We start from the raw sequence: 12,431 nt of genomic DNA on the forward strand, positions 1-12,431 counted from the left end.
CATACAGATCAATTGACATTCATTGTTCGCTTTGTCGACTCCAGTGGTAAGCCTGTAGAGCGCTTTGTAAAATTCATTCCTCTTTCAGGCCATGATGGAGAAACAATGATGAATGTAGTACTGGATACTCTGCTTGAACATGATCTCTCTATTATGGATTGCCGTGGCCAGAGCTACGACAATGCAAGTAACATGTCGGGTAAATATAATGGATTGCAAGCCCGTATCAAGCAAATCAACCCACTTGCTGAATATGTGCCCTGCTCAGCACATTCTCATAATCTTGTTGGGTCATGTGCTGCGGAGTGTTGTGTCGCTGCAGTTTCATTTTTTGGACTTTTACAAGCACTCTTTAATTTTTTCTCTGCTTCAACGCATCGGTGGAGTATACTCAAGTCAACCATTCATGGAGATGTCATCAAATCATTATCAACAACAAGGTGGTCAGCGCAGCATGATGCAACACATGCTTTGAAAGACAGCTTTGCTGAAATATGTTCTGCTTTGATCCAAATAGCAGAGGATGAAGACCAGACAGCAACTACAAGAAGCGAAGCAACCAGCTTAGCATCAAAATTGGAAGATTTTGAATTGGCCTTACTCTGTGTGCTTTGGGACTGTATACTGGAACGGTTAAATGCCACGAACAAGACACTTCAGAAAATTGAAATTGAAATGGCTACTTGTGCTGACCTCTATGCAGGCTTAGTGGAATTTGTAAGCTCACTTCGCAATGATGAAGCTTTTGAAATGTTTGAAGAGAAAGCTAAACTGCTGGTGAAAGACTTCAGTTACCGGGCTGATCATCAGCGGTCAAGGAAGAGGAAACGCAATTTTGAAGAGCCAGACAATGAAATTGTGTTGCTACCAAGGCAGAAATGTAAGACAGCTACATACTTCGTCATTCTGGATTCACTGATTACAGAATTGGTGAAAAGAAAAGAAATGTACCAGAATCTCAATGACAAGTTTGGATTTCTGTTCAAAATTAATACTATGCCAGATGCAGAATTGAGAGAAGCTGCATTAAAGTTGCAACAACACCTTTCAGCAGATGTTCAGGACACATTTGTTGAAGAAATAGTTCATTTTTCTGGGTATATGAATCAGATTAAAGCTCCACCTGAAAAATGTGCGCCCTCAGCTGCTTTGAAACATTTAAGAAATGCAGGTATCTCAGAAACCTTCTCTAATGTTGACATAGTGTATCGCCTTTACCTAACACTTCCAGCTACTAACTGTGAAGGAGAACGTTCATTTTCTGTTTTGAAAAGAGTGAAAAACCATCTGCGTTCAGCAATGAGCCAAGACAAATTGTGTAACCTAGCCTTGTTGACCATTGAGTCTGATCTAACAAGAAATATTGATTTTCAGAATATAATTGATGATTTTGCCAATATGAAATCCAGAAAAAAAGCTTATTTAAGAAGTGCCTGTGAATATAAATAATTCTTTACTTTCTTGAGTTTATATGATTTGATAGTCTTATGCATGATGCAATGATAACAATAATGGTCAGTGATTTATAAAGGGAATAATAGTGCTGTAGTGGTTATGCTGAATATAATAGGTACATGATGTCACTACTTTAATAGCCTAATCTAGTAATACTATTCTGTCTTGAGTTTATTCTCTTTAAAATGCATGATTTAACAAGATAGTTATAATGGCTGTTGGTAAATGGTTTTGGTTGTCTTGATGTACTTTCCCTATTAAATTTAATCTAAATAGCCAGAATGTATTTAATTAGACCTTAAACAGGCTCACACCGCCCCCCCCCACCCCCAAGCTGGAAGGGGTCGCTTCGCTTACCCGTAACTCAAAGGGGCCCCGCCAATCTGAATAGCCTAGGGCCCGGAGACTTCTTAATCCGGCCCTGATTATGTTATTAACATACAGTGTCTGGTGCTAGGGAAGACTACTTACTCTCAAGGTTACTTTCAAGGGAAACGAGGGGAGAAGGAGGGCAGAAAGGAGGAGAAAAGGAGGAGAGGAGGAAAACACTTTGAACACTGGAAGTGATGTCTTCAAAGATAAGATACTCGGCCAGTTCTTTGCACTCTGGTCGTACCTCTCGCTATTATCAACCTTCCTTGTAAAAGTTATTTTTTTTTGACAACTTACCACATCCGTGTCCAATATTCAGGTTATCTTTCTAATCATTTTTGTTTTACCAAGAATATTGACGTCATTTCTGCACTGAAGACAGTGTGGTTCGTATGTTTTACCCACATGGTCAGTGTATAGTGTGATTTTAACCAGTTCCTCCAAGCTCATTTGCAAATGAGGTGGACATCTGAGTTTATTTTGAACCAACTAGCTTCCAGCCATTCAAGTTTTTGTGCCCGACGTAAACAGTTGGTGGCTCTCAGTACATAATAACAACACAGGATAACAAGATGGGGAGAGACAATCGGTGATAACATCACACCTGGCACTAATTAGAGACAGAATCACACCCGGTAATGTCCACTTATTACCTCTCTAATGGTCACCAGACGCATAAGTACTACCCCTCTTACGTAGAGGTAAATAGGTACCTGTTAGGTAACTGTTGTGGGTCGCATCCTGGGAGATCACCTAGAAAAGACAACACTAATATTAGACATTCAATTTTGACTGATCACAGTGTTCGGCTGCCTGCTGTTTACTACCAGATTAAAGTTTTGAGAGGTTATTGAGATATGGACACGTGAAGATAATAACTGTTACAAGAGTAGCTTAAACACACACACACACACACACACACACACACACACACACACACACACACACACACACACACACACACACACACACACACAGAGCTAAGGGGTATGTCCTACGAGGAGAGGTTGAGGGAAATCGACCTGACGACACTGGAGGACAGGAGAGATAGAGGGGACATGATAACGACATATAAAATACTGAGAGAAATTGACAAGGTGGACAGAGACAATGTTCCAGAGATGGGGCACAACAATAAGGGGACACAGTTGGAAATTGAAGACACAGATGAATCACAGGGATGTTAAGAAGTATTTCTTCAGTCACAGAGTTGTCAGGAAGTGAAATATTTTGGGAAGCGATGTAGTGGAGGCAGGATCCATTCATAGCTTTAAGTAGAGGTACGAAAATGCTCATGGTGCGGGGAGAGTGACCCAGTAGAGGCCAGTGAAGAGGCGGGGCCAGGAGCTATGAATCGACCCCTGCAACCACAACTAGGTAAGTACACACACACACACACACACACACACACACTGGGACCAGGAGCCATGAATCGACCCCTGCAACCACAATTAGGTGAGTATACATATCAGGTTAAGTGTTTATCGACAAGTGCCTCTGAGGACTGGAAACTAAGTGTAAAATTAATGAGAATAAAAGTGGACGAGAAGGAAGGTTACCATTGGAACAGGACAAACTGCAAGATTTGTCTCACAAGTGGCTACTAGAGTTCAACCCCCAACCCCTGGCTGGCAAGACAAGACAAGAGAAGAGAGTTTGGGTTAGACCCTTGTGTGAGGTGAGCGGAGAAGTGATGATAGGGGAAGAATAGGTTGATGAGAGGGAGGTTTTGAGTGGTAGAAAGAGTACCGGGGCTTAACCCAGTAGCTAGTTGATCGTGATACTGATGACTGGTGCAGAGGCGAGGAGTGACAAGGAATACGGATGGGTAAACGCTGAAACACCCATTCAAGGTGCCTGTGGGAAATCCCTTGGTGATTTATAGGTATATGGAATGAAAAGGGGTTAAAAACAATACGTCTTTTAAGGTTCACACCTGTTAAGACAGGCTAGGCCAGCAGGGCTGTGATTCATACGTTAGTTTACGTGCGACCAGTAGTAACAGCTTGGGTTCGGGGACGTTGACCCTCGAAACCGCCTCCAGGTATACTCCAGGTATTATGCACATTGTTTAAGAGGCAAGAAGATCAGAAACTAAGTACAGAATCGAGAGACAGAGGCTGAAAAAATCTCACTCCAAGAAAAAAGATTTAGGGGTGAGTATAGTACCCAGCTGTCGTCAGGGGCACACAACCGAATAACCGCTAGTGAACACTCGTTGGCAAATGTAAGAGTAGCCTTCAAGAATCTCAACAATCATTCACGGCCCTATATATCATAAATGTCAGGCCTGATCTTTCAGTATACATTACCAGCATGGAACCCACACCCGATAAAGCATATCAGGACACCGGAGAAAGTGCAGCGAGGCTAAACTGAATAAGACATATGTAACACCTGGGCAATTTTACTGCAAGGCGTACCGCTTACAAGAGACCTTATCAGTCTAATACAGAGACATGAGAAAAAAACATCTTTCATATGGGGCATGAAGGCACAGTTAAGAAGTATTTCTTCAGTCTCAGGGTTATCAGGAAGTGGAATGACCTGGAAGAAGAGTTGCAAATGAATGGAACACTGCCAAGATAGTTTTAAAAAATAGGTTCATCAAATACATAAGGAGGGTTGGGGGTCTAAGAAGGGCCTGTCTAGCATGGGGTAATAGACTTACGGCAGTGCTCCTTCATTCTCATATTCTCCAGTAAGAGAGACAGTTTGCTCGTCCCTCCTGAGTAGCCTCTCACCTGGCAACAATCTCTGGTGAATGTGTAGGTCGCTACTTCCTGCCACATGTTGCTTTCTTCTCTAATATATGTACCTAGACTTGGCTGCATTTTGATTAATGTCTCTTCGAACCAGTTTGTTTAAACTCCAAAGTATCAAAAACGCATAATATAAGTTGTTACAGGTGACTGATGACCAGTGAAAGTAAATATTACTAATGTATCTGGGAAGAAGCGAGCAACAATACAGATTTTTTTTTTTTTTGTGAGGCAGGGGAATATTCCACAGCGCGGTGCGCCCGTGCTGACCACTAGCTTTATAAAGCCCAGCAATAGGAAGTCGTCCTCCATAAGCCACTCCAGCTCCACTCCAGCAGTACGTCCAGCACCAACTCCTATGGGTACTGTGTCTAACTCTGTGACCTTCGTGAGACCCTCTGGTCGCTGGCGACCTTATCCCTGCGACGTCAGATTAAGACGAAGAACAGAGAGGGATATACATAGATAATTGATGTGACCAATTAGCTGCTTGTCTATATAATGGTACAGTTTGGTGTGTGAACATAGTGCGTTTCGTGCATCAGATGTGTACTCAGCCCAGTACGACAATTCCTCCCACTTTCCCTCAAGTGGCCCTGTCGGCAGCGAGGCCTCCCCTGCCCCCTGCCCTGACCTATATTTATAGCCTCGCTGCCCACCATCGCCATCATTCCAGACGCAGCTTACTTCATTATTGCATCTTATAGGTGTTGACTGCTCCGTGCAGATATCTCTTTCGTAAGAAAGTTTATTAATTGGACCATAATGGTCCCGCTCCACAAAGCACTGGGTCTGCGTGCCCGCCTTACCCTGACCAGCACAGGTGTTGAGAGCCTGGTTGCCAGGCCACAGCCACCATACCGTCCAGCAACAACACCGTGGTACTCTAGGAATGGAGCCAAGGGCGCCTCCCTGCGCGTCTCCCTCCACGGAGCTAATAGAGCTCGCTCCTTAGGCTTCCTGGGCGCCCCCAAGCTGATGGCCATCACCCCCTTTCAGCTCAACCATATACGGTACTACAGCAAAACTGGCAACCTCAAGGTCAGTCTTTTCTTTAATGAAAATCTAAATTTCACTCGTGAGTGAAGAATTTACTATTTGTAGTTATGATATGAGTTTTCATTTTTTTAAATAAACAGAAATATTTCAATAAACTTACTTGCTTTAAATGTTATAATGTAATTCATCAGTGAAGAAAAGTACTAGCAATTAGAAATTAGTTACACCCACACTGCAGGCTTCATCAGTTGAATATAGATATGACACACTCCTGGACACACCAACCAGAAACTTATATACAAGATGAGGTGTAGCAGCTTGCAGATGTCACAGGTGTGACACACCTCACCTTCCTGCGTAAGTCTCTGGCCAACTGCTTCTGCTTTAGGCTAAGAGACTCATCATCTTGCACCTAGGGTGATGGATTGGTTATATCAGACTCCATACTTTGTCAACTTCGTCTTCCACCAACGCTGGTGTCTCCAGGAATGTGTGATCTCTGTATTCGACTGTTGAAGCCTGCAGTGCAGGCAAAACGTTTTGCCAATAAAGATTCCTAATGTTGCACATGTTTCTTATCAACTTGTCGGTATCGTATACTACATATGGCATGATACAAAAAGAACTGTCAATGGTACCGGGGTTGTTGTCCCCTCGGCCCTGTTGCAGATCAGTCCTCTAAACTGAAAAAGGAAGTATCACAGTAATTAGAACTATTAAGAAGCTCAATGGGAATTAGAGATATGTATTATTATTATTATTATTATTATTATTATTATTATTATTATTATTATTATTATTATTATTATTATTATTATTTTATTTTTTTTATTATCACACTGGCCGATTCCCACCAAGGCAGGGTGGCCCGAAAAAGAAAAACTTTCACCATCATTCACTCCATCACTGTCTTGCCAGAAGGGTGCTTTACACTACAGTTTTTAAACTGCAACATTAACACCCCTCCTTCAGAGTGCAGGCACTGTACTTCCCATCTCCAGAACTCAAGTCCGGCCTGCCGGTTTCCCTGAATCCCTTCATAAATGTTACTTTGCTCACACTCCAACAACACGTCAAGTATTAAAAACCATTTGTCTCCATTCACTCCTATCAAACACGCTCACGCATGCCTGCTGGAAGTCCAAGCCCCTCGCACACAAAACCTCCTTTACCCCCTCCCTCCAACCTTTCCTAGGCCGACCCCTACCCCGCCTTCCTTCCACTACAGACTGATACACTCTTGAAGTCATTCTGTTTCGCTCCATTCTCTCTACATGTCCGAACCACCTCAACAACCCTTCCTCAGCCCTGTGGACAACAGTTTTGGTAATCCCGCACCTCCTCCTAACTTCCAAACTACGAATTCTCTGCATTATATTCACACCACACATTGCCCTCAGACATGACATCTCTACTGCCTCCAGCCTTCTCCTCGCTGCAACATTCATCACCCATGCTTCACACCCATATAAGAGCGTTGGTAAAACTATACTCTCATACATTCCCCTCTTTGCCTCCAAGGACAAAGTTCTTTGTCTCCACAGACTCCTAAGTGCACCACTCACTCTTTTTCCCTCATCAATTCTATGATTCACCTCATCTTTCATAGACCCATCTGCTGACACGTCCACTCCCAAATATCTGAATACATTCACCTCCTCCATACTCTCTCCCTCCAATCTGATATTCAATCTTTCATCACCTAATCTTTTTGTTATCCTCATAACCTTACTCTTTCCTGTATTCACCTTTAATTTTTTTCTTTTGCACACCCTACCAAATTCATCCACCAATCTCTGCAACTTCTCTTCAGAATCTCCCAAGAGCACAGTGTCATCAGCAAAGAGCAGCTGTGACAACTCCCATTTTGTGTGTGATTCTTTATCTTTTAACTCCACGCCTCTTGCCAAGACCCTCGCATTTACTTCTCTTACAACCCCATCTATAAATATATTAAACAACCACGGTGACATCACACATCCTTGTCTAAGGCCTACTTTTACTAGGAAAAAATTTCCCTCTTTCCTACATACTCTAACTTGAGCCTCACTATCCTCGTAAAAACTCTTCACTGCTTTCAGTAACCTACCTCCTACACCATACACTTGCAACATTTGCCACATTGCCCCCCTATCCACCCTGTCATACGCCTTTTCCAAATCCATAAATGCCACAAAGACCTCTTTAGCCTTATCTAAATACTGTTCACTTATATGTTTCACTGTAAACACCTGGTCCACACACCCCCTACCTTTCCTAAAGCCTCCTTGTTCATCTGCTATCCTATTTTCCGTCTTACTCTTAATTCTTTCAATTATAACTCTACCATACACTTTACCAGGTATACTCAGCAGACTTATCCCCCTATAATTTTTGCACTCTCTTTTATCCCCTTTGCCTGTATACAAAGGAACTATGCATGCTCTCTGCCAATCCCTAGGTACCTTACCCACTTCCATACATTTATTAAATAATTGCACCAACCACTCCAAAACTATATCCCCACCTGCTTTTAACATTTCTATCTTTATCCCATCAATCCCGGCTGCCTTACCCCCTTTCATTTTACCTACTGCCTCACGAACTTCCCCCACACTCACAACTGGCTCTTCCTCACTCCTACAAGATGTTATTCCTCCTTGTCCTATACACGAAATCACAGCTTCCCTATCTTCATCAACATTTAACAATTCCTCAAAATATTCCCTCCATCTTCCCAATACCTCTAACTCTCCATTTAATAACTCTCCTCTCCTATTTTTAACTGACAAATCCATTTGTTCTCTAGGCTTTCTTAACTTGTTAATCTCACTCCAAAACTTATTATTTTATTATATTATTATTTTGGTTAACAGAGCTTCATCAACGGGCTTCATGTTGACTCGAGGTCCATTTCCCGTGCAGGGGCTGGACGAGCAGCCTTCCAGCATAGGGAGCAACTCAAGCATGCTCGTCGCATCGTCGTCAAGCTGGGTTCAGCCGTTGTCACTCGTCAGGATGGTTGTGGTCTAGCTCTCGGCCGCCTCGCCTCCATCGTCGAGCAGGTCATTATACTTGCCTATAATAGTTGTTGAAAATTGCATTTATCTGAATGTAACTCATTATGTACATAACAGTAAATGATAACAAAGATTATTATTTATCAAAGTTACATAGACAAGTAGGAATTTGGGACACCTAGGTCGCAAAAATGTCCCCCTTCGATACCTACAACTGCCATATCCACAAGTTGCTCTAGACCTATTAATTACAATTGAAATATGTATCACCAGGAATTCTGGTAAATATATAAATTTGTGGATTGTATATTAAAATTAATAAACGATTATATATATACAATTTACATAACAGAAGGAGAATATATCAAAATCACTCACCAGTTTGACTGGAGATCAAGATGTATGATACTCAGAAAACCTCACTGTCTATCCATGAAAATAACACTGGCCAGAGTTACAAACATAAACAAACTTATCTGAGGTTCCTGGAGCTGTCTTGTCCAGTCGTCAGATATCTCAAGTTATGCAGGAATGCATATCCAACAATTTCGCCTCCTGTTTGAGAGGTGTCAGCCCAGTTTTAACCTCTAGAGCACGAAAATTCTTCTTATTTTCACTAACGTTTTCTTGGCTCATTCAAAACACAATGGCGAGTCTCGTCTTCGCAGGCGCAGGCTTCCCATTTTTTATGACAAATCTTTATTAAATACAGTATGTTACACTAATTTGCATAAAAAATACACTGTATTTTTTCTGGAAAATACATTATTTTCCACAATAGTTATACCTCAAACAAATATTATTAATTGCACTTGAAGTATAACTATATTGGAACTGTTTTGATATATGTAGTGTAGCTAAAAATCTTTGATTTTTCTATTTCACTATTTCTGTATTAATTTATCTGTCTATCTGTCTGTCTGTCTGTCTGTCTGTCTGTCTCTCTCTCTCTCTCTCTCTCTCTCTCTCTCTCTCTCTCTCTCTCTCTCTCTCTCTCTCTCTCTCTCTCTTCGTCTAGTAAATAAGGTTCTCAATCTTGCAGTGCGCCGAGCTTCAGAACGAGGGCCATGAGCTGCTGATGGTGACCTCGGGGGCCGTGGCCTTCGGGGCACAAAAGATGGCCCAGGAGCTGCTCATGTCACTCAGCATGAGGGAGACTCTCTCTGGCAGGGACAGCCTCCGCGGGGTAACTTCACGTCTTTCTTTCCAATAACCAAATTCTTGCAATTTATATGCTGTATAATAGGAAATGCTTTTGTTTAGTAAGCTATCACAATTCAAATTTTAAAAAGTCACAATACATTGTAATTCACAAATGAAAATTCAGAGATGAAAGTTTACACGACACTCCGATTCTTCCTGAACCATTCTAAAGACAAATCGCCACTCGTTACTTGATAATGATTCATGACGGGCCGAAACCTTGTTTCAAGTTTTCTCTCCAAACTGTGGTTTGTTTGTGAATTAATAATATTACTGGCACTGTTATTAATTACTGACGCATTTCACAGGAAGAGGTGAGAAACATGTTGGCACCCCGAGCTTCAGCTGCCGTGGGTCAGTCTGGTCTAATGTCGCTGTACGAGGCTATGTTCGCTCAGTACGGTGTCAGGGTGGCTCAGATCCTCATCACTAAGCCTGATTTCTACAACAACGAGACGCGCCAGAACCTCAACTCCACCATCAACGAACTCATCGCTCTCAACATCCTACCCATCATCAACACCAACGACGCCGTCACCCCTCCTCCCCAGGTGCTGGACGAAGAAGCCACCAAGAAGCTTGACATCCGAGACAATGATTCACTCGCCGCTCGTTTGGCAGTAGAGGTACAGACAGATCTCCTTATCCTTATGACTGACGTTGACGGCATCTACAACAAGCCGCCCAACACTGAAGGTGCTCGCTTGATTGACAGCTTTGTTCCTGAAATGATTAATAATTTGGAGTTCGGTCAGAAATCCTCAGTTGGAACTGGTGGAATGGACTCAAAAGTCAAGGCTGCCAGCTGGGCACTTGATCGAGGGACATCTGTCGTAATATGCAAAGGGATGTCACAGGGCGCAATCAAGGGCATCGTGCAAGGTCGTAAAATAGGGACATTTTTCACGACGAACAACGATAGTGGACTTGCTGTAGAAGTACTCACTAAGAACGCCCGCCAAGGCAGTCGCCTCTTGCAGTCTCTCTCCCCCAGTGATCGTGCTGCTGCTGTCCTCACTCTTGCTGAGCTCCTCGAGACTCGTCAGCCAGATATATTAGTGGCTAACCAGAAGGATCTCGAGGAAGCGGCCAAAGCTGGAATCTCATCAGCTCTCACCTCTCGCTTGAGGCTCACGCCTGCTAAGCTCAGCAACTTGGCAAATGGATTACGCCAAATTGCTGCTGATTCCAAAGATATTGTGGGCCGCACCCTCTCCCGAACCTTAGTGGCTGAGGGGATTGAACTTCGACAGATTACTGTGCCAATTGGGGTTCTTTTGGTAATATTTGAATCTCGTCCAGACTGTCTACCACAGGTGGCTGCACTGGCTATCTCGACAGGGAACGGGTTGTTGCTGAAAGGGGGCCGTGAGGCACATCATAGCAACCATGTACTGATGGATCTGGTTAAGGAGGCACTCAGCACTGTTGGTGCTACTGGTGCTATCTCTTTGGTCACGAAACGTGATGAAATTTCGGACTTGTTGCAGTTGGAAGGTGAAATTGACCTGGTGATCCCTCGAGGTTCCTCAACCCTGGTGCGCACCATTCAGGAACAGTCCAAGTCCATCCCAGTGCTGGGTCATGCTGAGGGCATCTGCCACGTTTACATCGATAAAGATGCTGACCTGGAGAAGGCTATCAAAATAGGTAAGATATTTACTTTCCAAATAGTAATTTTCATTTACTATTTAGTAACAGTTGAACTTATGTGGATGTTGTATGTGTGCGGTCATGTTGTGATGTGTCATTTATTCACTAAGGTATTTCAGTTAAGTTAATGTCTCAGATCTGTGTTACATCTCAACATTGCATCTATTAAACTCATTTTAATGCTCCGCCATACATTCAGTTTAGCATTTTATGGGAAAATATCAACCCTATTTTTGTTGAGCCAGAGCGAGTACATCGTACTCGTCTGTAAACAAAATCAATAACAGTACCACTAAAAGTATTTTTTATTTTTTTTGCAGTGCGTGACGCCAAGTGCGACTACCCATCCGCTTGCAACGCTATGGAAACACTGTTGATCCACGAGGAGGTCTTCCATAACACCAAGTTCTTCGCCAATGTGTGTCAGATGCTGCAGCGTGAGAAAGTCACCATTAACGCAGGCCCTAAGCTCTCCAGCATGCTCACATTTGGACCACCGGTCGCCAAAACTTTCAAGTGAGTGTCATGGCGCAAACTTTGGTCACTATGTTTTGAGACAAAAACCACCCCTGTGTATAATGCTAAAACTGTATCTCTTTTGATTGCGTTTTATTAATTAGATTCTTTGATAAGTTTGCCAGTGCCTGCTGCCATGATAAAGCAATGAAAGACCACAAGTACAGTGCAGTTTTTTCCATCACAAAATGCTTGAAAAAAAAACATACTCCGGCCGGGATTGAACCCGCGGTCAGAGAGTCTCAAAACTCCAGCCCGTCGCGTTAGCCACTAGACCAGCTAGCCACAATAAGATTCGTCCAACTAGGTATATTTCTACACCATAGGAAGGTTAGCACAGGCGCCACTGTGACCACAAATGCAAGTTTTTACAGAGTTTTTATAGAGTTCGTCACGGCCACGCTAGCTGGAGATTCGTCTGTAAAAACTTGCATTTGTGGTCACAGTGGTGCCTGTGCTAACCTTCCTATGG

At 42.9% G+C, this 12,431-nt stretch overlaps 1 protein-coding gene across 1 annotated transcript in view; it reads left to right on the forward strand.

Annotated features, from left to right (window-relative positions):
* Nucleotides 1–4,887: 4,887 nt before the first annotated feature.
* The window catches only part of P5CS (Delta[1]-pyrroline-5-carboxylate synthase), a 9,491-nt gene continuing 1,947 nt past the window's right edge, over nucleotides 4,888–12,431 (forward strand). Inside the window, exons 1-5 of the mRNA XM_053776367.2 lie at nucleotides 4,888–5,630; nucleotides 8,444–8,632; nucleotides 9,630–9,773; nucleotides 10,099–11,440; nucleotides 11,764–11,959. Of these exons, the coding sequence (XP_053632342.2) occupies nucleotides 5,355–5,630; nucleotides 8,444–8,632; nucleotides 9,630–9,773; nucleotides 10,099–11,440; nucleotides 11,764–11,959 (2,147 nt within the window). The 5' untranslated portion in view covers nucleotides 4,888–5,354. The remainder of the gene's footprint in view (nucleotides 5,631–8,443; nucleotides 8,633–9,629; nucleotides 9,774–10,098; nucleotides 11,441–11,763; nucleotides 11,960–12,431) is intronic.

This window comes from Cherax quadricarinatus, chromosome 13, assembly GCF_038502225.1.
Source record: "Cherax quadricarinatus isolate ZL_2023a chromosome 13, ASM3850222v1, whole genome shotgun sequence".
Lineage (NCBI taxonomy): Eukaryota > Metazoa > Arthropoda > Malacostraca > Decapoda > Parastacidae > Cherax > Cherax quadricarinatus.